The 26,282-nt window shown below is 46.2% G+C and overlaps 2 protein-coding genes across 2 annotated transcripts in view; one reads left to right on the top strand and one right to left on the bottom strand.

Moving 5' to 3' along the window:
- The window catches only part of c22h7orf50 (chromosome 22 C7orf50 homolog), a 186,086-nt gene that overhangs the window by 33,945 nt on the left and 125,859 nt on the right, over positions 1 to 26,282 (top strand). The gene's annotated exons all lie outside the window — the stretch shown is intronic.
- gper1 (G protein-coupled estrogen receptor 1) lies at positions 1,317 to 25,463 on the bottom strand. Its single transcript, XM_033041144.1, has 2 exons — positions 25,394 to 25,463; positions 1,317 to 3,527 (listed from the first exon to the last, which is right to left on the bottom strand). Exon 2 carries the CDS (start codon positions 2,876 to 2,878, stop codon positions 1,805 to 1,807), a length of 1,074 nt encoding a protein of 357 aa, XP_032897035.1. The 5' UTR covers positions 2,879 to 3,527; positions 25,394 to 25,463; the 3' UTR covers positions 1,317 to 1,804.

The raw sequence follows: 26,282 nt of genomic DNA on the forward strand, positions 1-26,282 counted from the left end.
CCCCTCAGACTCTCACGAATGTGGGCAACCTACTTGTAGTGTGACACAAAATGCTGGAGTAACTCTGGAGAGAAGGAATGGGTGACGTTTTGTGTCGAGACCCTTCTCCAGACCGAGAGTCAGGGAGAGGGAGACGCAGAGATAAGGAAGTGTACGGTTTGAAAACGAGACATCAAAAGAGATACAGTTCAAGGAAAACGTAGAATAGGTCATTGTTAGCACAGAGCCACGAAGCAAACAGAGATAAGATGTAATCAGGGGGACAGTCTGGCTGGTTGAAAGACTAGGGAGAGGGAGGGAGATGGAGGGAGGGAGAGAGAGAGTGTGTCATACCGCTGGGGTGTAGGCTGTCCAAGCGAACTATAAGGTGCTGTTCCTCCAATTTGTGCAGGACCTCTTTGTTAATTAATCCAGCTTGCCTCAATTTAGACAATAGACAATAGGTGCAGGAGGAGGCCATTCGGCCCTTCGAGCCAGCACCGCCATTCAATGTGATCATGGCTGATCATCCCCAATCAGTACCCCGTTCCTGCCTTCTCCCCATATCCCCTGACTCCGCTATCTTTAAGAGCCCTATCTAGCTCTCTCTTGAAAGCATCCAGAGAACCTGCCTCCACCTGAGGCAGTTTGCGGCTTCATAGGTTTTATTTCCACTGATTTCCATCTGTGAACTATGTACTTGCTTTGCTGGGAAGTGATGTTACATTGGCATGTAAATGTCTGTTAGCATGTTGTCAAATGTGGAGAAACGTGCCTTGAACACTGTCATATCGATAAGACAACTCGTCTGTCACTTGCATTCTACAACCTCCGGCTTGTGTTGTGCCAAGTTAGGTCATTCAGAAAGATAAATTGGAAACTTGTATCAGTAGCTAAATACTCTAAACCAACCTTAATGTGTGTACTGTTTAAGAAAGAACTGCAGATGCTGGAAAAATCGAAGGTAGACAAAAATGCTGGAGGAACTCAGCGGGTGAGGCAGCATCTATGGAGAGAAGGAATAGGTGACGTTTCGGGTTGAGAGCCTTCTTCAGACTGAAGAAGGGTCTCGACCTGAAACGTCGCCTATTTCTTCTCTCCATAGATGCTGCCTCACTCACCCTCTTAATTTGTGTACTGGTAATTATACTGAAATGTGTTTTAAAAGTGACAAACTTCCATGATCCTACACCATACTGAATTTCTTTCTGAAGTTCTGAAGATAAGTCTTTCCCTGCAGAGATGCTGCACGACCCGTTGAGTTACTCCAGCATTTTGTGTCTTATCTTCGTAGTAAAAACCAACGTCTGCAGTTCCTTCCTACACATTAACATTTCTTTCGGTTTGGGAAAAGGTGTATTTTATTAACTATAATAACTTTATTCAGTATAATTGTGCATTAAATACCATGCCTCAAGTAAGTCGCATTGTCAAGTGCCGTTTGATACTTTCTGTATAATGAAGCAATAAATACAGCTGTCCAAGCAAGCAATTGCCACCAGCCATGGAAACAGTTTTGATTGTTAAGAGGCAGTTTAGTCATTTCATGTTGAGTTCCATTATTGCCCTTCCTTTCATTCTCTTTGAGTTTGATAATTCTGGAAACGCTACTTTCAGCGACCAGGCCAAACGCATCTCTCAGCCAAAAGAAGGTCAGATGTGAGTCGAGGCTTTTTCTCAGTGGCCTGTGCTTGCGAGGATAGTCTTCATCAGTCTGAAGAAGGGTTTCGGCCCGAAACGTTGCCCATTTCCTTCGCTCCATAGCTGCTGCTGCACCTGCTGAGTTTCCCCAGCACTTTTGTCTACCTTGCGAGGATCTAGTCCGCTATGCAAAAGATTCCTCCGTGGCGACGGGAATGTTCCAGTTGAGGGTGTTGTTGCAGAGCCGGTACACGGTGGAGACGCTGGCCTTGCGTTTCATGTACAAGCGGAGCTTGTCTCTGAAGGTCTCCCCGAGGAAGCTGTAGATGATGGGGTTGAGGCAGCTGTTGGAGAAAGCAGCCAGGTTGACCATGTGCCGGGTGAGTGGGTAGTAATGGCCCAGCCAGTCCTTCAGGGAGACCGAGGGGTCCTTGGTGGCCAGCAGGAGCTGGAAACTAATGAAGACGTTTTCTGGCAACCAACATATGAAGAAGACCAGAACGGCCACTACGATCATGCGAAGGGCCTTCTGGCGCCTCGGCCAAATGCGATTGTGTTTCTGAGCCGTGGTGAGGATCCGGACGATCCGCGAGTAGCAGAGTCCGATGATGAAGAACGGGAGGACAAAGCCCAGGGTGACTTCCAGCCACTGGATCTCGGTCACGTCCGCAAAGCAGAAGTGAACCTCGCCGGTGTGGTGGGCTTGCACCACGGCGAAGGGCAGCAGCGCGGCCAGGATGGACGCCAGCCAGATCAAACCGCAGCTCCACTTGGCGTGCTGGAGGGTCCGCAGCGTGGTGGTCTTCATGGACTGTGCCAGGGCGAGGTAGCGGTCGAAGCTCATCCAGGTGAGGAAGAAGATGCTGCTGTACATGTTGATCTGCAGGAAGAGAGACATGAAGGTGCACAGGATGGCTATGTCGTAGTATTTGTCGTTCAGGTTGAAGACCTCGATGAGGGAGTCGGCCACCAGGATGAGATCTGCCACGGCCAGGTTGACAAAGTACAGGTCGGGGATGGTCATCTTCCTATGGTGGTTCAGGTTGACCACCAAGATCAGGCCGTTCCCAATGAAGCCAATGGGGAATAGAAAAATTGTATATAAACACGATAGAAAGAGGTTGATAATATAAAATTGCCCGCCACTTTGGTTTTCAATGATGTGGCCACAGTTGCTGGTTTCATTGCAGTAGTTGGAATCATTCATTTTAGTTTCATTAGAAAACAGTAATCCCCGTGACACGAGGCGAGCTTCCATAATCAAAACCGCTTCTTCTCAGACGTCAAAGCCTCAGTGGTTATTTATTGACTGAATTTTTTATCGATCGTCCCTTAAAGTGCAGTTGTGTTTCCATTTGTCGGCATTGATGGATTCAATGTCAACTTGTCAAAGTGACCCTGCCTTTCCTTACAGTGGCGCGCTTTACTGGTTGGCAGTAAGATCCAGCGAGATACGAGCCTCATCCCTGCAGCCGCATTGCGATTCCTCTCGACAGTTCTAGGCTCGTTCATCTCTCGCTCAAAAGGCATTACTTTTGTCTTCGATTCGGGATGAGGATCTGGTCGGGGTCGGTTGCCTGGTCAGTTCATGTTGCAGAGCTTGAAGGCTTTGCGGGGGTTGTTGCTTCACTGGCCTTTGCCACTCATCACGGTCCCTGAAGGCCCGCGCCGGGTTCCCGAGCGAGCATACTCCACGTGCGTGTGTGAGCCCGTGGGGTCCCCCGCAACTGACGGCTGCCTGCGACGCCTTGTTGAAGTACGTGCGATGGTGGATGTTTTTCAGTCGAAGGATTCCCGAGAAGATTGAGCTGCAATTATTTCTCTCCTGCCGTTTGTTGAACTAGCCGCCAGAAACGGAATTAGCTGCTTGTGAATTCACACGAGCAATTGTGCAGGTAAAGGGGAGCCTGTGTGGGGAGAAGAGAAAATAAATATCAATCAACACGTCCTGTGTCGAATAGAATTCCTCGCCAAATGAAAACAATTCAGTTGACATAGAAACATAGAAACATAGAAAATAGGTGCAGGAGTAGGCCATTCGGCCCTTCGAGCCTGCACCGCCATTCAATATGATCATGGCTGATCATCCAACTCAGTATCCCGTACCTGCCTTCTCTCCATACCCTCTGATCCCCTTAGCCACAAGGGCCACATCTAACTCCCTCTTAAATATAGCCAATGAACTGGCCTCGACTACCCTCTGTGGCAGGGAGTTCCAGAGTTTCACCACTCTCTGTGTGAAAAAAGTTCTTCTCATCTCGGTTTTAAAGGATTTCCCCCTTATCCTTAAGCTGTGACCCCTTGTCCTGGACTTCCCCAACATCGGGAGCAATCTTCCTGCATCTAGCCTGTCCAACCCCTTAAGAATTTTGTAAGTTTCTATAAGATCCCCTCTCAATCTCCTAAATTCTAGAGAGTATAAGCCAAGTCTATCCAGTCTTTCTTCATATGAAAGTCCTGACATCCCAGGAATCAGTCTGGTGAACCTTCTCTGCACTCCCTCTATGGCTATAATGTCCTTCCTCAGATTTGGAGACCAAAACTGTACGCAATACTCCAGGTGTGGTCTCACCAAGACCCTGTACAACTGCAGTAGAACCTCCCTGCTCCTATACTCAAATCCTTTTGCTATGAAAGCTAACATACCATTCGCTTTCTTCACTGTGGAAGTTCTTTTCCCAACTGATTGATGTTGGGGCATTCATGCAGTCAACTGGTACAAGCAAGATGTACCAAAGGATTTTCAAACTTCACAATGGTGTATCGCTTGGGCAGCTTTCAACCCAACGGTATGAATATTAATTTCTCAAACTTCAAGTAACCCTTGCTTTCCCTCTCTCTCCGCCCCTCCCCCACCCTCCTTCTCCGACAAGTTTCACTGTCTTCCTGTGCCTCGTTTCACCTTCCCCTCCTGACACAGAATGCTGGAGTAGCTCAGCGGGGCAGGCAGCATCTCTGGAGAGAAGGAATGGGTGACGTTTGGGGTCGAGACCCTTCTTCAGACTGAAACATCTCCCATTCCTTCTCTCCAGAGATGCTTCCCAAAGATCTTAGAGCTCTGCTCTAAGATCTTTGATGCTTCCTGTCCTGCTGAGTTACTCCAGCTTCTTCTGTCTATCTTCGGTGTAAACCAGCATCTGCAGTTCCTTCTTATACTGCTCCTTTCCCCTCCTCCATTCATTCATCTCCAATCCCCCGAGTTCCCTTTTAATCTCCCCCCCCCCCCCCACTCCAATTCCAACTAATCCTTCCCCCCCCCCCCGCCCGGCTTTACATTTCAGTCCTCCGCTTCTCTCCTTCTCTGACACCCCTTTGCCTTATTTCCCCCTCTAGCCTTTGTACCTTATTCCACCCAATTGTCAATCAACCATCCCCCCCCCCCCTCACCTGTCACATACTAAGCTTTATCTCACCTCCAGCTTTTTTCCCGATCCGAAACATCGTCTGCCCATTCCCTCCATCTTCCTATGCCCCTTACTTTCATTAGTAACAAATATCAACAGGACAATACCTTAGTTTGGTTTAGTTTAGAGATACAGCACGGACACTGGCCCTTCTGCCCATCGAGTCTGTGCCGACCAGCGATCACCGCACATATTAACGCTACTCTACACACACACACTGGGGACAATTTACACATCCACCAGGCCAATTAACCTACAAACTTGCACGTCTTTGGAGTGTGGGAGGAAACCGAAGATCTCGAAGAAAGACCACGCGGGTCACGGGGAGAACGTACAAACTCCGTACAGGCAGCACCCGTAGTCAGGATCGAACCCGGGTCTCCGGCGCTGCAAGCACGCACTGTAAGGCAGCAATTCTACCGCTGCGCCGCCCGACAGGTTAAAGGAATAAAAATGGATTGCAGCTTTGAGCTCCAATAAATGAATAAAGTTAGGAATTGTTTTGTAAGGAAAGAAAGTTCATGAGTATTTATATTAATTGTTAGTTTGGCAGGCAGGTAACATTTATTATTTTAAACACTTAAGCTGTGATGTAATCTTTTTCCTAGACCAATAATTTGACTCTCAATCTGTGCTAATAATCAGCCGTGATGTTTGCATCTATCGTTTGTGCACTGAAGTAGAATGTTAGTACAGAGCAGAGTATAATTTTAAACCAAGACCTGACGTCAAAGAGCTATTGCCCAACGAACTTGGTCAGTGGGACGAGCGTTGTTAACTTTAGCCTCCTGCCGTGCACCAAATCCTAAATGTACCTAAAAGACACAAAGTGCTGGGGTAACTCAGTTGGTCAGGCAGCATCTCTGCCGAACAGGGATAGGTGACGTTTCAGGGTCAGGATGGGAATTGTGGGCCGAAGGGCTGGACTGTTCTATGTTCTAATAGCTGTAATTCTGCACGAACAGTATCCATGAGTTCTGGATTTGGAGAAGTCGTTTCTGCAGGAACATGTTTTAACAAAAACTTGATAAGATGGACGGAAGGCGAGCATTTCTCATCCTGTGCGGATTATTTAGCACCTTAAAACAGGGAACAGGACTGCGCAGGAACAGGCCCTTCGGCCCACAATGTCCGTGCCCAATATGATGCCACATTAAACTAATCTGTCTGCATATCTCTCCATTCCCTGCACATACATACATACATACATACATACAAGTGCCTATTTAAAAGTCTCTTAAACAACATCTTACTGGGAACGGACAGGCAAGGAGCATTTCTGCCAATTTAATGGAAATCGTGGAACTGTAGGAAATTGTTACTCTGGAGAAAATCACTTTGGATGAAACTGAAGTTCAAATAAGAGTTTAAAATTAGTGACAATCTCAATTCACATCAGATCTTCAGAAGCCAACAGCTACTCTTGTGTTCCAGCCCCCAATCCGTGCTCTGACTTGCTATTACATCTATATTTAGCTTGATTGTACTCATTTAGAGTATTATCTGATTGGACTCGATAGCACGCAAACAAAAGCATTTAGGTACGTTACAATATTAAACCTAAATCCATCAGGGTTTTTTTAAACCCCAATTTATAATCCTTTTAATTAAAATCATCTGCATGAGATAATAATCTTTCCAGAGTTATTTAGCAACATGGGCTTAAAAACTTTTATGGCAATGTGTGAAACCCACTCTTACGTTTATTGCAAGTACCATTGTGTAGGAAGGAACTGCAGATGCTGGTTTACACCGAAGATAGACACATAATGCTGGAGTAACTCAATGGAAATCTTCCATCATGAGATGCTGCCTGTCCCGCTGTGTTACTCCAGCATTTTGTGTCGATCTTCTAGTACTATTGTGCCTCTGTGTGGGTTCTTCCTATTAAATCTTTCCCCTCTCACCTTAAACCTATGAGCGCTTGTTTCTGTTCCAAATTCCCAGCCTCTGATGTATTTTTCCTTTTGTAAAATATCGGCAGTGTTGCCTCGAATTTGACAAATGTGTATGAACCTAACGTTTACACAAAATGGTTTGGATGGGAATACTTTAAAGGTTTTTTTATGATGATCTAGGCGTTGCTAGTGAGGCGTTTGTTGCTTGTGATGACAATGGGAGACCAGGGCACAGTATTATCACTGTTATTGAGCCCTTTACCTCAGTCAGTCTGTCCATCCCAGGGTAAATTGGTGCTGGCTTTTCCAACCCTCGTCCCTTCTCCACACTATGCTTCACTCAGTGGGAAGCGATGAAACTGAATCTTTTTGTTACTAAACGTGTGCCTTGCTTTCATAAACAATTTATGAAATTAGACATATTTATACACATTTAAAAAAAACGCATGTATACAAAAGGTGGCACGTCAGACCCTGTGTATAATTTTTTTTAAATGCCATTTCTCTTTTCTCAGCACAATTTGATACGGGACGAGGTTCAGAGATTGATTACTGGATAGAATCTGGCCCTTTGAGTCCATTCTAGCTCTGTGAGAGGGCAATCCAGCTCGTCTCATTCCTGTCCCCTCGCCCTGTGAAGACTTGTCCCACCCCGGTCATTCCTTCTTCTCCCCGCTCCCGCCCGGCTGAAGGTACAGAAGCTTGAAAGCGCGCACCACCAGACTCGAACAGCTTCTTCCCCTCTGTTATCAGGCTTCTGAACGGCCCTTCCATAAGCTAAGGACATTTTTACATTGGACTTTGTCTGAGGAACTGATGCGCTACAATGCTGAGAACTATATTCTGCACTCTGTATCTTCCCCTTTGCTCTACCTGTTGCACTGGAGTTTGACGATTGTATTTCTGTATAGCATCATCTGAGCTGATTGGATTAAATGCAAAACAAAGCTTTTCACTGTACCTTGATACACATGACAATAAGAAATCTAAATCTTTCAAATTTGTGTTAATTTTCCTTGTTAGCATTACCACAGATTCTGCCTCTAACTACCATCACAATCCAAAACACTCCTACCTACAAAGAAAACCATCTACCTGTTCATAGAGTCAAATAGCACAACCAGGCCCTTCAGCCCAACCCATCCCTACTGACCAAACTGTCCCATCTAATTAATCACATTTGCCAGTGTTTGGCCCGTATCCTTCCAAACCTTTCCTATCCATGTCCCTGTCCAAGTCTGTTAAATGCTGATATAGTATCTGCCTCAACTACTTCTTTAGAGATAAAGCACAGAAACAGGCCCTTCGGCCCACCGGGTCCGCGCCGACCTGCGATCACCCCGTACACTAGCACTACTACCCTCCACATTAGGGACAATTTACAATTTTTACTGACACCAGTTAACCTACACACGTGTACGTCTTGAGTGTGGGAGGAATCCAGGGCACCCAGTGAAAACCCATGCGGTCACGGGGAGAACGCACAAACTCCGTACAGACAGCACCCGTAGTCAGGATCGAACCCGGATCACTGGTGCTGTAAGGCAATAGTTCTACCCGCTGTGCCACCGTGCCGCATCTTCTGTTCCTTTAATACATTTTGACGTTTTGTTCCTTTTGTGTTGCTGTGTAGATCTATAATGTTGACCGGTGTATATGTTAGTCATGTTCTTCACTGAGTTTCCGCATAGCCACATTTATTGCTCCGGCAATAATGCATTAATAACGAGAGGCTTTGTATATTTGTTTTGTGGCTGTGATATTGGTAGCTTTAATTAAATCTGTTGGATTTTAATAAGCATTATATTGCCTGTCCTTTAATCTTAGCTATCAAATGGACGGGATAGGCAGGTGTTGGGAGCAATGACGTTTACTGGGAAATTTCATTCATTTTATGGAGCTGCATATATGAAATTTATGGAGCTGCCTAATTCGGTAACGAGAAGTGATGCCTAGGATGATCGATCGTGATTCACGCTTGAACTGACTTTAGTCTTTTGAAATAGTGCTCCGTTTTATCATGAATAATTTACTCCAATGCAGATGGTCTGTCAATATGGTATTTTGTTCTGTTGGAAATTGATCACCATATTGTGGGTATCCTGGACTATATTTTGGCCGGCACGGTGGCGCAGTGGTAGAGTTGCTGCTTTACAGCGCCGGAGACCCGGGTTTGATCCCGACTGTCTGTACGGAGTTTGTACGTTCTCCCTGTGACCTGCGTGGGTTTTCTCCGGGTACTCCGGTTTTCTCCCGCACTCTAAAGCCCGTACAGGTTTGCAGGCCAATTGGCTTGGTATAAATGTAAAATTGCCTCTAGTGTGTGCGGGTGTGGGATAGTGTTAATATGTGGGACTCGCTGGTCGGTGCAGACTCGGTGGGCAGAAGGGCCTGTTTCCACGCTGTATCTCTAAACTAAACTAAGGCCCTCCGGCCCACCGAATCTTAGCCGACCAACAATCACCCGCACGCTAGCACTATCCTACACACTAGGGACAATTTTACAATTACAGAAGCCAATTAACCTACAAACCTGCACGCCTTTGGCATGTGGGAAGAAACCAAAGCAGCCGGAGATCTTGGAACTTTTTAAATCGGACTTCAATGTTAGTTCATGGCAGTAAATGTTGTGCCCTATAATCCTCTATCTTTGCTCTGTGGATGGCTTAATTGTATTTCCCACAGAGTTTAAAAAAAATCTGGATAACACGCAAACTTTTCACTGTACCTCGGTACACGTGACAATAACAATAAACTCAACTCACCCACTGAGTTTCCAGAAGGGTCTCGACCCGAAACATCACCTATTCCTTCGCTCCATTGATGCTGCCTCACCCACTGAGTTTTTCCAGCATTTTTGTCTACCTTTGATTTTTCCAGCACCTGCAGTTCCATCTTAAACACAAACTAAACTTTGTTATATTCTGTAGCTTGGAGTTTTTTTAAAATCATTAAATGAAGTGCAGTGCACAAACCTGTGTGATACAAGTGTTTAAGAAAGAACTGCAGACGCTGGAAAAATCGAAGGTAGAAAAAAATGCTGGAGAAACTCGGTGGGTGAGGCAGCATCTATGGAGAGAAGGATTAGGCGATGTTTCGGGACGAGACCCTTCTGGAAACTCAGCGGGTGAGGCAGCATCTATGGAGAGAAGGAATAGGCGATGTTTTGGGTCGAGACCCTTCGGGAAAAACTGAGCGGGTGAGGCAGCATCTATGGAGCGAAGGAATAGGCGACGTTTCAGGTCGAGACCTTTTGGGTCTCGTCCCGAAACGTCGCCTATTCCTTCACTCCATAGATGCTGCCTCGCCCGCTCAGTTTCTCCAGCATTTTTGTCTAGCTTTGTGTGATACTAGTGGTGTGTTTCTACACCTGTTTTTCAACAAACACTTCAGTTCAGAGTAAAATGCCTCACTGTACAAAATCCGGAAACGTATCCATGTCAAAACTAGCAGCTTGTTTCCTGCGCCCTGTTACTGTTATAACCTTGGACCCACACAAACTGTGATGTTTTTTCATAAACATTTATATTCTTTATGCTTACATCACCTTGATGCGTGTCAGAGCTAGAGAATTTCTGCTCAATATCCCACGACAAACAATCCTGAGCAGAATCGTGGGTCGTTTCCAGAACCAGGGGCCACACACAGTAAGTCATTTAGAACGGAGACGAGGAAACACTTTTTCACACAGAGAGTGGTGAGTCTGTGGAATTCTCTTACTCAGAGGGCGGTGGAGGCAGGTTCTCTGGATGCTTTCAAGAGAGAGCTAGATAGGGCTCTTAAAAATAGCAGAGTCAGGGGATATGGGGAGAAGGCAGGAACGGGGTACTGATTGGTGATGATCAGCCATGATCACATTGAATGGCGGTGCTGGCTCGAAGTTCCGAATGGCCTACTCCTGCACCTATTGTCTATTGTTGTCACATTGTGACATTGTTGCTCTGCATAAATTAGAGGACATCTCTGCTTTCAGTGCACATCGAACTCAGAACAAAACGTTACAGCAGGAACTAAAGGGCCTGCCCCACTAGGCGATTGTTTTGAAGCGACTGCCGGCGACTATGACAATGGAATCCATCGAAGTCAGTAACGGCGACAACCTACGACAACACCTACATCAGGAGAAGACGAGCTACGACAAGCCCACGGTCCCTGACAAGTTTTGAACATTTCAAAATCCAGCAGCCACCAGAAAAACACTACGACTCTTTGGGCGATGGAGGAGATGACTCCCGACCATACAAGCGACACCCCCCAGCGACCGTGTGGCAACAGCCCGCAGTCACCGAAAAAAATTGCCTAAGTGGGTCAGGCACCTTAATACACCACAGAACACGCTGCCTTGGCAAGGCCACCCACGTAATCAAGCACCAGTCTCGCCCCGGACACTTTCACCTCTCCCCTCTCCCATCAGGCAAGAGGCACTGAAGTGTGAAAACGTACGCCTCCAGGTTCAGGAACAGTTTCTCTCCAGCTGTTGTCAGGCAACTGAACCGTCCTCTCACCAGCTAGAGAGTGGCCCTGACATCCCATCTATCTCACTGGGGACCTATGAACGATCTTTAATCGAACTTTACCTGACACTAAAGCCCCTGTCCCACTTTCCAAAGTTACCACAAATTCTTCCGCGTTTACCCCTCGATTCAAACTCGAAGAATTACGGCAATAGCCAACCATAGGTACTCGGGGCTATTTATTTTACTCGTGGACATTTTTCAACATGTTGAAAAATCGTCCCAACTTACCTGATGCCCCGAGTACCTACGGCTGGCATTACGAGCCGCTACAAAATATCTACAGACTCGTTACGGACATTCCCCGAGTCTAAATCAAGGGGAAAACGCGGGAGAATTCGTGAGTAACTCAGGAAAGTGGGACAGGGGGCTTAAATATACCCTTTATCCTTTAGCCGCACACTGTGGACGGCTTGATTGTAATCAAGTCTAGTCTTTTCTTTGACGAGCATGCAGAGTTTTTCTCTGTAACATGGAACACTTGACGGGTTTACATTTTTACATTTCTGCCTTCAGGTTAAGGATTCTGGGAGTTAAGGATTCTGGGAGTTAAGTGTACAGTATTTATTAGTAAAGTTTAAAGGATAAAGTTTTGTGTTTTTTAATATTTAATATAGTTAATTTGGGAGTAAGATATGTCAGTGGAGATTGGCCCCGTGGTTTGCTCAGCCTGCAACATGTGGGAGATCAGGGATATGGTCGGTGTCCCTGGTGACTACGTTTGCAGGAAGTGTGTACAGCTGCAGCTCCTGGCAGACCGCATTGAACGATTGGAGCTGCGGCTGGATTCATACTGGAGCATCCACGATGCTGAGAAAGTCGTGGATAGCACGTACAGCGAGTTGGTCACACCGCAGGTAAAAGGTAAGGGGACAGAAAGGGAACGGGTGGCCAATAGCCAGCGTAGCAGTAGGCAGGTAGTGCAGGAGTCCCCTGCGGTCATCTCCCTCCTAAACAGGTATACCATTTTGGATACTGTTGAGGGAGATGGCTCATCAGGGGAAGGCAGCAGCAGCCAAGTTCATGGCACCATGGGTGGCTCTGCGGCACATGAGGGGGGGGGAAAGAGTGGAAGGGCAATAGTAATAGGGGATTCAATTGTCAGGGGAATAGATAGGCGTTTCTGCGGCCGCAAACGAGACTCCAGGATGGTATGTTGCCTCCCTGGTGCAAGGGTCAGGGATGTCGCAGAACATTCTGGAGGGGGATGGTGAACAGCCAGTTGTCGTGGTGCATATTGGCACCAACGATATAGGTAAAAAAAGGGATGAGGTCCTACAAGATGAATTTAGGGAGCTAGGAGATAAACTTAAAAGTAGGACCTCAAAGGTAATAATCTCTGGATTACTACCAGTACCTATGGGCCAGTCAGAGTAGAAATAGGAGGATATTGCAGATGAATACGTGGCTTGAAAAATGGTGCAAGGGGGAGGGATTCAAATTTTTAGGGCATTGGAACCAGTTCTGGGGGAGGTGGGACCAGTACAAACAGGACGGTCTGCACCTGGGCTGGAATGGAACCAATGTCCTTGGGGGAGTGTTTGCTAGTGCTGTCGGGGAGGATTTAAACTAATGTGGCAGGGGGATGGGTACAAGAGCAGAGAGGCAGAGGGGTGTAAAATGAGGGTAGAAGCAATAGGTAGCAAGGTGAAAAGTAAAAGTGGCAGGCAGACAAAACCAGGGCAAAAATCAAAAAGGGCCACTTTTCAACATAATTGTATAAGGGGTAAGAGCGTTGTAAAAACAAGCCTGAAGGCTTTGTGTCTCAATGCAAGGAGTATTCGTAATAAGGTGGATGAGTTGAACGTGCAGATAGCCATTAATGATTATGATATAGTTGGGATCACGGAGACATGGCTCCAGGGTGACCAAGGCTGGGAGCTGAACATCCAGGGATATTCAATATTCAGGAGGGATAGAGAGAAAGGAAAAGGAGGTGGGGTAGCATTGCTGGTTAGAGAGGAGATTAACGCAATGGAAAGGAAGGACATTAGTTTGGAGGATGTGGAATCGGTATGGGTAGAGCTGCGAAACACTAAGGGGCAGAAAACGCTGGTGGGTGTTGTGTACAGGCCACCTAACAGTAGTAGTGAAGTTGGAGATGGTACCAAACAGGAAATTAGAAATGCGTGCGACAAAGGCTAAACAGTTATAATGGGTGACTTCAATCTACATATAGATTGGGTGAATCAAATTGGCAGGGGTGCTGAGGAAGAAGATTTCTTGGAATGTATGCGGGATAGTTATCTAAATCAACATGTAGAGGAACCAACGAGAGAGCAGGCTATTTTAGACTGGGTATTGAGTAATGAGGAAGGGTTAGTTAGCAGTCTTGTTGTACGTGCCCCCTTGGGCAAGAGTGACCATAATATGATTGAGTTCTTCATTAGGATGGAAAGTGACATTGTTAATTCAGAAACAATGGTTCTGAACTTAAAGAAAGGTAACTTTGAGGGTATGAGACGTGAATTGGCCAAGATTGACTGGCAATTAATTCTAAAAGGGTTGACGGTGGATATGCAATGGAAGACATTTAAAGACTGCATGGATGAACTACAAAAATTGTTCATCCCAGTTTGGCAAAAGAATAAATCAGGGAAGGTAGTGCATCCGTGGATAACAAGGGAAATCAGGGATAGTATCAAAGCGAAGGATGATGCGTACAAATTAGCCAGAAAAAGCAGCATACCAGAGGACTGGGAGAAATTCAGAGACCAGCAGAGGAGGACAAAAGGCTTAATTAGGAAAGGAAAAATAAATTATGAAAGAATACTGGCAGGGAACATAAAAACTGACTGCAAAAGTTTTTATACATATTTGAAAAGAAAGAGATTAGTTAAAACAAATGTAGGTCCCTTGCAGTCAGAAACAGGTGAGTTGATCATGGGGAACAAGGATATGGCGGACCAATTGAATAACTACTTTGGTTCCGTCTTCACTAAGGAAGACATAAATAATCTGCCGGAAATAGCAGGGGACCGCGGGTCAAAAGAGTTGGAGGAATTGAGTGAAATCCAGGTTAGTCGGGAAGTGGTGTTGGGTAAATTGAATGGATTAAAGGCCGATAAATCCCCAGGGCCAGATAGGCTGCATCCCAGAGTACTTAAGGGAGTAGCTCCAGAAATAGTGGATGCATTAGTAATAATCTTTCAAAACTCTTTAGATTCTGGAGTAGTTCCTGAGGATTGGCGGGTAGCAAACGTAACCCCACTTTTTAAGAAGGGAGGGAGAGAGAAAACGGGGAATTACAGACCAGTTAGTCTAACATCGGTAGTGGGGAAACTGCTAGAGTCAGTTATTAAAGATGGGATAGCAGCACATTTGGAAAGTGGTGAAATCATTGGACAAAGTCAGCATGGATTTACGAAAGGTAAATCATGTCTGACGAATCTTATAGAATTTTTCGAGGATGTAACTAGTAGCGTGGATAGGGGAGAACCAGTGGATGTGGTGTATCTGGACTTCCAGAAGGCTTTCGACAAGGTCCCACATAAGAGATTAGTATACAAACTTAAAGCACACGGCATTGGGGGTTCAGTATTGATGTGGATAGAGAACTGGGTGGCAAACAGGAAGCAAAGAGTAGGAGTAAACGGGTCCTTTTCACAATGGCGGGCAGTGACTAGTGGGGTACCGCAAGGCTCAGTGCTGGGACCCCAGCTATTTACAATATATATTAATGATCTGGATGAGGGAATTGAAGGCAATATCTCCAAGTTTGCGGATGACACTAAGCTGGGGGGCAGTGTTAGCTGTGAGGAGGATGCTAGGAGACTGCAAGGTGACTTGGATAGGCTGGGTGAGTGGGCAAATGTTTGGCAGATGCAGTATAATGTGGATAAATGTGAGGTTATCCATTTTGGTGGCAAAAACAGGAAAGCAGACTATTATCTAAATGGTGGCCGATTAGGAAAAGGGGAGATGCAGCGAGACCTGGGTGTCATGGTACACCAGTCATTGAAAGTAGGCATGCAGGTGCAGCAGGCAGTGAAGAAAGCGAATGGTATGTTAGCTTTCATAGCAAAAGGATTTGAGTATAGGAGCAGGGAGGTTCTACTGCAGTTGTACAGGGTCTTGGTGAGACCACACCTGGAGTATTGCGTACAGTTTTGGTCTCCAAATCTGAGGAAGGACATTATTGCCATAGAGGGAGTGCAGAGAAGGTTCACCAGACTGATTCCTGGGATGTCAGGACTGTCTTATGAAGAAAGACTGGATAGACTTGGTTTATACTCTCTAGAATTTAGGAGATTGAGAGGGGATCTTATAGAAACTTACAAAATTCTTAAGGGGTTGGACAGGCTAAATGCAGGAAGATTGTTCCTGATGTTGGGGAAGTCCAGGACAAGGGGTCACAGCTTAAGGATAAGGGGGAAATCCTTTAAAACCGAGATAAGAAAAACCTTTTTCACACAGAGAGTGGTGAAACTCTGGAACTCTCTGCCCCAGAGGGTAGTTGAGGCCAGTTCATTGGCTATATTTAAGAGGGAGTTAGATGTTGCCCTTGTGGCTAAGGGGATCAGAGGGTATAGAGAGAAGGCAGGTACGGGATACTGAGTTGGATGATCAGCCATGATCATATTGAATGGCGGTGCAGGCTCGAAGGGCCGAATGGCCTACTCCTGCACCTAATTTCTATGTTTCTATGTTTGACAATAATTAACAAAACTAAATAAAATTACACCACATGTTGTACAAGGTGTTATCTCAGGCCTTCCAATTCATTCAATGTATTAATGAAAACTCTCCATTTCAGTTTGGCTCCAGAGAATAATTGTATCTCTGCTACACCCTGCATTCATGCCCGGGGGATGTGCTAACATTAGCCTCCATAGTGGAATCTTTTAGTGTCTTCTATGGGATGGGCGGATGATGCTGTTGTTGAAATGGCAGATGGTTATCTTGTTATCCCAATAGTTTATTAGATTCTTTCCTAATGGCAGCTCAGTGGGTGTCTGCTGCTGGCTGACTCAAATGCTGACTGACTTGGAGTATTGCTTGCCGTTCTGGTCGCCCCATTACAGGAAAGATGTGAAAAGTAGTAAACACTGCCCAGTCCATCATCGGCTCTGACCTTCCTTCCAGCGTGGGGATTTATCGCAGTCGCTGCCTCAAAAAGGCTGGCAGTATCATCAAAGACCCACACCATCCTGGCCACACACTCATCTCCCTGCTACCTTCAGGTAGAAGGTACAGGAGCCTGAAGACTGCAACGACCAGGCTACTTCCCCACAGCCATCAGGCTATTAAACCTGGCTCGGACAAAACTCTGATTATTAATAACCCATTTTCTGTTATTTGCACTTTATCAGTATATTTATTCATGTGTGTGTATATATTTATATTATGGTATATGGACACACTGATCTGTTTTGTAGTAAATGCCTACAATGTTCTGTGTGCTGAAGCAAAGCAAGAATTTCATTGTCCTATACAGGGACACATGACAATAAACTCACTTGAACTTGAACTTGAGAGCTTGGAGAGGAGGTTTACCATGCTGCTGCCTGGACACCAGGGTATAAGCTGCAGGGAGATGGTAGGGAGGAACTGCAGATGCTGCTTTAAACCGAAGATAGACACAAAAAGCTGGAGTAACTCAGTGGGTCAGACAGCGTCTCTGGAGAAAAGGAATGGGTGACCTTACGGGTGGAGAAACGACTGAATGTCTGAAGAAAGGACTCGGCCTGAAACGTCACCTATTCCTTTTCTCCAGAGATGCTGTCTGACCAGTTTTTTGTGTCTATCTTCAGAGGTTGGACAGGTTTAAATAGTTTTCTCTGGGACGTCGGCGGTCGATACAACTCGAGATTCAGTTTGCAGAAGAACGTTTACAGTCTGTTTTGACACCAGCTCTGATAATAAAAGCTAATATTTTAAATTCTCATGATTATTTTAAAAAACTCTTCATTGGCTTCGTCGCTCCCAAAACTCTGTAAATACATAAATCCTCCTGGTCTGGATTCGTGCAAACCCTGAATATACTGCTTCAATTATTGGCAACGCAATTCCCCGAATCTCCGCTTCTCTCTCGCTTTTAGACTTGCTCATTTTTTTTTTTCCTTCTTCTCAAAAAAAATTATTGTGGCAATTCACTTAAAGTATAAACCTTTTATGGGGTTCGACAGGGTAATGTGATGTTAGTGATTCCCTTGGCTGGGATGTATGAAATGGGGGCAGAGTCTCAAAATAAATCAAATTGGAGAAACAGCAGCTCATATTTCACCTGGGCAGTTTACAACCCAGCGGGATGAACGTTGATTTCTACAAAAGTGCTGGAGAAACTCAGCGGGTGCAGCAGCATCTATGGAGCGAAGGAAATAGGCAACGTTTCGGGACGAAACGTTGCCTATTTCCTTCGCTCCATAGATGCTGCTGCACCCGCTGAGTTTCTCCAGCACTTTTGTCTACCTTTGATTTCTACAATTTCAGGTACCTCTTGATTTCCTTCCTCCTCCCCGCTCCCTCACGTTCGTTGTCCTACTAGTTCCACTGTTCGCCTCCTTGTAGCCATGTCGTTATCCCCAGCCAACAATGGACCATTATGGACTCTGCCCTTCCTGAGGTCATCTGTTGTCGGAGTTAGACACAGAATGCTGGAGTAAAGGGGCCGTCCCACTGTACGAGGTAATTCAAGAGCTCTCCCGAGTTTAAAAAAAAAATCAAACTCGTGGTAAGCACGTAGAATGTACGTAGCGGGTACGTCGGAGCTCGGGGGCGTCTCTTAGCGGCTCGTAACACTAACGGTAGGTACTCGGGAAATGCGATAATCTCGTGAAGACCCGTGAAGATCATCCGCTTCCTCCCACACTCCAAAGACGTGCAGGTTTGTAGGTTAATTGGCTTGGTAAATGTAAAAATTGTCCCTAGTGGGTGTAGGATAGTGTTAATGTGCAGGGATCGCTGGTCGGCACGGACCCGGTGGGCCGAAAGGGCCTGTTTCTGCGTTGTATCCCTGAAACTAAAAAACGAAAGATCCTATACTATAAATGTTCTATCTGTGCAAGGCCGCTTCTCGATGATGTTGTTGCAAGAGTCCGTACTGTGTTGAACACGGATGTTTATACAATTTACAAAGGATCCAAATATAATAAATGTGTTAAATTCCTACAACGTCGTGTCACTTGGCTGGCATCACCTAAAAAGGTTTCTTGCGATTTTTCATCCAGAACAAACCAAATGCAAAGCAAAGGAGGGAGTCCCGGGATTAAATCCCAGGGAAATCTGTCAACCAGAAGCTGTTTGCCGAGTTTATCTAGGTATGGGTTTGATAATTAAGTTACACCTATTAATACTCCAGTTATTCGTAACACCCGGCAAATACTTGTTAAAACTTGATTATTTCCAAACCGCCGGCCCGTTTCCTAACTTGTCGTGTCTATTCACTGCCTGAACTCGCTGGTCATCTCTGTCTCTGGATCTGCTGACCTCCGCTGGATCTTCACACCCAAACCCTTTCTTCCCAAGGGAACTGCAGCGAGTCACATAAAGCTGGAGTAACTCAGCAGGACAGGCGGCATCTCTGGAGAGATGGAATGGGTGACGTTTCGGGTCAAGACCCTTCTTCAGACTGCGAGGTATTGACCCGAAATATCACCCATTTCTTCTCCAGAGATGCCGCCTGTCCCGCTGAGTTACTCCAGCTTTTTGTGTCTATCTTTGGTTTAAACCAGCATCGGCAGTTCCTTCATACACATACACCAGCCTCCCCAATATAGACTCCATCTACACTTCACATTGAAGAAGGGTCCCAAATTGGAGGAACAGCATCTCATATTTCACTTGGGCAGTGGTACACAACCCAGTGGTATTAATGGTACACAAAATTGCTGGAGGAACTCAGCGGGTGCAGCAGCATCTATGGAGCGAAGGAAATAGGCGACGTTTCGGGCCGAAACCCTTCTTCAGAGTTGATTTCTCTTATTTCAAATACCTCTTGAATTCCTGCCTTCCATCCCCCTTCATCCCCCCCCCTCCCTGCTCCCCCACCCTAGTCGTCTTACTAATTCCACTCGTCGCATCCTTGAATCCCTGTCATTGTCCAACCCAAAACATCACCAATCCACGTTCTTTGGAGATGCTACCTGACCCGCTGTTCCTCCAGCACTTTGTGTCTTTTATTGTAAACCGGCAACTGCAGTTCCTTGCGTCTGCACAGGTTTGTTGACGGCACAAAGAAGGAACCCAAGAAAGGAACATATCTAAAGGGCCTGTCCCACTTGAGCGTCATTTGCGCGTAATTTACGCGACATCATTTACGCGTCACGACGCATGTGTCGTGCGGCACACGTGATGCGCGCATGGTACGCTTGGTAAATATAAAATGCGTGACGCGCAAATGACGCCCAAATGAGACAGGCCCTTAACTCTAGAAGCTCGCCCAAGTGATTGGAGTTCAAGTGTTAACCTACATTGCTTATTCCACCAACTCTCATCCACTCGCCCACAGTTTCTGATGTTCGTTATCTTCACTGTTCTCCAACAAAGGCTGAGATTGACAATTTTTAAGAACTGTTCAATGCTTGGACAGTTAGAAGGTCACTTTTTTTAGCTTGGAGTTTAGAGGTACAGGCTCTTCAGCCCACCGAGTCCACGCTGACCATCGATCACCATTCACACTAGTTTCATGTTATCCCACTTTCACATCCACTCTCTACACACTAGAGGCGATTCACTGAAGTAAATTAACCTCCAAACCCGCACGTCTTTGGGATGTGGGAGGAGACCCACACAGTCACAGGGAGAACGTGCAAACTCCACGTACAGGCAGCACCTGAAGTCGGGATTGGACCCGGGTCTCTGGCACTGTGAGGCAGCGGGTCTACCCGCTGTGCTGTCCGTAACCACCTTAAATCACTACAGCATTGCTTTTGTAGCGGGTTTGACTAAATCCTGTCTCTCAACAGCTTGACCAAGTATTCCAGCCCAATTTGGCAGCATTTTCCGCCATTCACGATGCAGTGTGGTGGCAGGAGTTAATATTTTAAACGTGTAACCTTGAGCGTAGACAATGATTTAGCTGCTCGGCCTTGGCCTCAGTGCTGTGAGCAGAACTGAGGGACAATTGACGCCTCATTCTTGTTTAAGAAACATTTAGACAGGTACATGGATAGGACGGGTTTAGAGGGATATGGGCCAAAAGCAGGCAGGTGGGACTAGTGTAGATGGGACATGTTGGTCGTTGTGGGCAAGTTGGACTGAAGGGGCTGTTTCCACGCTGTATGACTATGACTCTATTCTTAAACACTGCCCTCATACACTGCCCATACAAAAAGCATGAATTCATTTGATTGAAAAGCCAAACGCATGGAGTTTTTTTTCTGAATTTCCAAATGTAAAATGAGACGAAATGAAGGAAAAATGTCTCAGCCGGTGCATTCACCCTGACGTTTGTGAATCAACTGTGAAAACTGGTTTCATTTTGTGATTTACAGATTCCCAAATTGAATGTGGGTTAGTCCTCCGAGGTGTTTTATCTTTTATGTGCACTCCACTGAAATTCTCCAATCCCCAGGAGCGTGCAGTTTTTCTTGAGAATGCTGTGTCTGCAAAACCTGGTGCTTAGTCTACAGTTTAGACCAGACACCGGAACTGCAGTGCACTGTCAAGCTTCTCTAATTTGGCAGAGAACGGGGAAAGATGCACGTGGTGTTTGTGGTGCATCACATCTTTGTTTTGTTGAAGGATGGCAGGAGATGTGCCGGGTAGCTCTGGGTACAATACATACAAAGTGCTGGAGTAAATTGGGGCAGCACGGTGGCGCAGCGGTAGAGTTGCTGCCTTACTGCGCTTACAGCGCCAGAGACCCGGGTTCCATCCTGGCTCTTGATGCCGTCTGTATGGAGTTGGTACGTTCTCCCCGTGACCGCGTGGGTTTTCTCTGAGAACTTTGGTTTCTTCCCACACTCCAAAGACGTTCAGGTTTGTAGGTTAATTGACTTGGCACAAATGTTAAAGAAAATAGTCCATAGTGTAGTGTTAATGTGAGGGGATCGCTGGTCGGTGCAGACTCGGTGGGCCGAAGGGCCTGTTTCCGCGCTGTATCTCTAACCTAACCTAAATTAAACTAAACTCGGTGGGTCAGACAGCATCTCTAGAGGTGATGGACAGGCACGCTTCAGGGTCATGACCCTTCTTCCTCTGCTTTCCTGATGCGGCCTGAAGTGTAGATGGAGTCTGCTGGAGAGGCTGACTGTGTGATGGACTGGGCTACAACCACAACTCTGCAGTTTCTAGAGGGGCACAAGGGTTTAATGGACATAATTATAAAATCGTCTCTCGTATGTGTAGGAGAGTGTTAATGTTCGGGGATCGCTGGCCGGTCGGTGTGGACTCAGTGGGCTGACGGGCCTGTTTCTGCGCTGTTTCCCTGAACTAAACAAAACGAAAAATGTAAGGGTACTATAAATATATCCAAGGACCCAATTATCTGCAGTCTTCCCACAAGACCGTGAAGATCAGAAGGCAGAACATGGGGTGGTTATGCTTCTGGATCTATCACATGGAGTTGTGACCGAATGATCCGGAGATTCAGGTTCAACTCCCATCGGGGAAGCAGCGGAATTAAAATTAAATCTGGGATTTGCAATAGTAAAGATTGGATGTAAACACAATGGATTATCACGCATAGCCCTAATTGGTTCGGTGTGATCTTTAGGACAGTTTGGGGGAAAACGTGACCTGGTCTGACCTGCGTGCAACTCCAGACCAAGACGAATGAGTAGGAAGGAACTACAGATGCTGGAAAATCGAAGGTGGACAAAAATACTGGAGAAACTCAGCGGGTGAGGCAGCATCTATGGATGACAATTTTATAATTATATCAAGCCAATTAACCCACAAACCCGGACGTCTTTGACGTGTGGGAGGAAACTGAAAACCCACGCAGGTCACTGGGAGAAGGTACAAACTGCGCACACACGGTCAAACACTCGGATCTCTGGCGCTGTAAGGCAACAACTCTACCACTGCGCCATGAAAGCAGGCCATTTGGCCCAGTGGCGGACTGGGTCTAAAAATATTGGTTGCTAGGAGACAAAGGGGGCCCACTTGATATAGGGAGCCCACTTCATCAGGGGCCCACTTGCCATCTGGCAAGCTGACACCCTGGCCAGTCCGCCACTGATTTGGCCCACCATGTCCATGCCGGCCAGTGAGCGCACATCCGTATGAATCCCATTTTAGTCCATTGGTCTGCAGCCTTCATTGCCTGGAGCAATTCAAGAACTGGTCTAGATATTTCTCAAATGACTCTGTACCCAGGCGATGTATTCTATACTCATCCCTCGCTGGGTGAGAAAGGTTTTAGATTTTTTTGTTTTAGTTTACTGTCACGTGCACTGATGCACGCTACCGTGTCAGCGGTAAGACTATATGTGGTTATGATCAAGCCGTCCACAGTGAACAGATACAGGATGAAGGGAGTAATGTTCCTTTTATAATATAGACCAATAAAATCCAATTAAAGATAGATTAAAGATAAAGGTAGATTCCCCCTTGGGTCTCCTCTACATCTCCTCCCCCTTATCCTAAAGGGCCTGTCCCACTTATGAAAATTTTCGGCGACTGCCAGCACCCGTCACAGTCGCAGCAAGTCACGGAAAATTTTCAACATGTTGAAAATCCAGCGGCGACCAGAAAAAGGTACGACTCTTTGGGCGACTACTCACGACCAAACAGGCTTCACCCCCTGCGACAGGACATGTGAACAAAAAATAGTGTTTTGTTAGCCGTTTGTCCAGCACTCTGTCCTTTTTTTTTGTAAACTTGCACCTTGCATTCCTTGTTTCTTCAACAAAACCAGCTACGAATAAATTGAAGGGCGCATCCTCGGACTATCCTTGATCGGACTTTGCTGGCTTTACCTTGCACTAAACGTTATTCCCTTATCATGTATCCATACGCTGTAAATGGCTCGCTTGTAATCATGTATTGTCTTTCCCCTGACTGGTTAGCACGCAACAAATGCTTTTCACTGTACCTCGGTACACGTGACAATAAACTAAACTCAACTATGTTTGGTGCAGGGGATTAATTATTTATATCTGGAGACTCTCTACCCATGCCCAATGCTGCCCGTCTTTGCCCCCTTACACTAATGTACTCCAGCAATGGGAGATGGTCAAAGCTCCGAGGCCAAGTTGCTGCTTTGCAACATCTTGTCCTGTGCTCACTCTGACTTTGTTCCCGACACTGGATGTTTGAGGTATAGGAAGGAACTGCCTACACCATTTGTCTGCTCCACTGCGAAATCTCCTCAAGGAATCTCCTCCTCTCTCCGACCAGAGTTCTGCAATTCATTGTTCTTTACCGCTCCAGAGATGCTGCCTGTCCCGCTGAGTTACTCCAGCTTGTTGTGTCTTATCTTCGGTTTAAACCAGCATCTGCAGTTCCTTCCCACACACTGAGACCGAGTATTTGGTCATCTGCTTGTGGCACGATGCCTTGTTGTTTGTTTGAAGCCCGTCTCTGTAAAGTATCCCGGTGTTTTATTGCCACAGTTAAATCAGCCTGTCTGAAGATGGGTCTGGATCCAGAAACGTCACCTATTCCTTCTCCCCATAGATGCTGCCAGTCCCGCTGAGTTACTCCAGCATTTTGTGTCTATCTCTGGGTGCTCATCTAATGAACCTCCCTGTTTAAGAAGGAACTGCATGCAGATGTGGAAAATCGAAGGTAGACAAAAAATGCTGGAGAAACACAGCGGGTGAAAACTCACACCCGCTGAGTTTCTCCAGCATTTTTATTTAACCTCCCTGTGTGTGTTTTCAGTGGCTACAATAATAGTTTTTTGTTTTAGCTTTTTGTCCAGCACTTTCTGTCCTTTTTGTATAAACTCGCATCTGCAGTTCCTTGTTTCTACAAGAGGTGATTTTCTTTATTTTTGTTTAAGAAGGAACTGCAGATGCTGGAAAATCGAAGGTGGACAAAAGTGCTGGAGAAACTCAGTGGGTGCAGCAGCAGCTGTGGAGCGAAGGAAAGGATGCTATTGCACCCACTGAGTTTCTCCAGCACTTTTGTCTACCTTTTTTTAATTGTATCAACAAAAGCGAGCTATGAATAAATTGATGGACGCATCGATCAGGTGGATCTACATAGCAGCGAGATGTCGCCACTCGCCTGGCACCTGGTTTTCTTTGTCATCTATTTTCTTGGCCGGGGGACAGGCAGAAGGCATTTATTAATGCTCTGCTTCCCCCAAGCCGTGTGTTAAAAGGGGGGGGGGGGGATAAACGCTCCCTGAATGCACAGCCTTGACACCTCTGAGTTACTGCCCCGCACGACGCCCCCTTGCACCTCATCCAAGGATGCAGAGTTAGTCCAGGAGTCGCAGGCAACGCACACACCCTGTGAGTGGGAGATCCCTCGGTCAGTGTGTGAGCGCTTGGGAGGGAGGGGGCAGAGAGACATCTACAAAGACCCACCACTGTCCACAACACATATCCTCATTGCAACATGTATACATTGCAACGTTGAGACATATGCATGCCCTCGTTGCAACAAATATGCTTATTGCAATGTTATAACATTTACACTTATTGCAACGTTGAACATATACCCTTTATTGCAACATTCTAACATATACACATCGCGACGTTGAACATATACACTATTTGCAATGTTATAACATATATATTTATTGCAACGTTGCAACAAATATGCTTATTGCAATGTTATAGCATATGCACAATGTTATAACATATACATTTATTGCAACGTGGTAACATATACACGTTTTGCAACGTTCCAACATTTAACCGGTTGCAGGGTTTAAAATACCAGACGAGGAGCATGTTTCAAACACCAGTGCCGTGTTGCCCACACTATCCAGTCTCTAACATCACTGCACAACTAGGACGCTGACTCCTCAAGGCTTGCATGGCACCTGTTAGTTCAGCCACGCGTTTGCATTCATCCTCTCTCCCCCCCCTCCCAACACAAGCTCGGTAGTCATTACCTTGGTCTCCTTGCAGAAGCTGCAGGCAGGCAGGCAGGCGGCGGTTAGCTGTCGTGTGGAGCCGGCAGCAGCGTGCAAGTGTGCAGCTTCCTGGACCACAGTGAACGCCACGGTGTGGAGCAACTGAGAGAGAGTCAGCTGGAGATTGGATCCGCTCTCGGGCAGCGGCGAATCACATCCAACAGCAGCCAGTTCAGGCCAAACCTTCCCCGGGTTTATCCTGCTCTGCTGTATCCCTTAGCAACCCAGATGCAAAGAAAATCAAAGTAGATGACCTTGTAAGCAGAAGGCACCGGTCTCATCCAACCGCAGACACAGGCAACTGCAGGTGCTGGTTTACAAAAAAACCACACACCAGAAAGATGCTGGGACTGGGAGACTTAAGGTTGTACAAGTTTGTCTTTTATCCTAAAATTTCCACTAGTGGGAGAGTCTAGGACCAGAGGCCACAGACTCAAGATACAAGGACACAGCTGTAGGAAGGAGGTGAGCAGGAATGTCTTTAAGCAGAGGGTGGTGAATCTGTGGAATTCAACGTTATTTTTGAGGAGGAGATTGACAGATTCTTGATCAGTATGGGTGTCAGGAGTTATGGGGAGAAGGCTGAAGAATGGGGTTGAGAGGGAGAGATAGATCAGCCATGATTGAATGGCGGAGTACACTTGATGGGCCGAATGGCCTAATTCTGCTCCTATGACATGATTTTATTGAGGATGATCGGATTGAGTTAATCTCAAAACTAATGAGGGGGTCTTCTTCTTTCGTGTCCATCATCTATGTTTCAGATGTTGGGCCCGGCTCTTGGTCAGTGGCCAGCCTTCTTGTTTGTCACTGCGAGATCTTCCAGGCAGCATTGTTCACCAAGAACAAGTGGGCATCTTAGTAGGTG

The sequence above is a fragment of the Amblyraja radiata genome, chromosome 22 (assembly GCF_010909765.2).
Source record: "Amblyraja radiata isolate CabotCenter1 chromosome 22, sAmbRad1.1.pri, whole genome shotgun sequence".
Lineage (NCBI taxonomy): Eukaryota > Metazoa > Chordata > Chondrichthyes > Rajiformes > Rajidae > Amblyraja > Amblyraja radiata.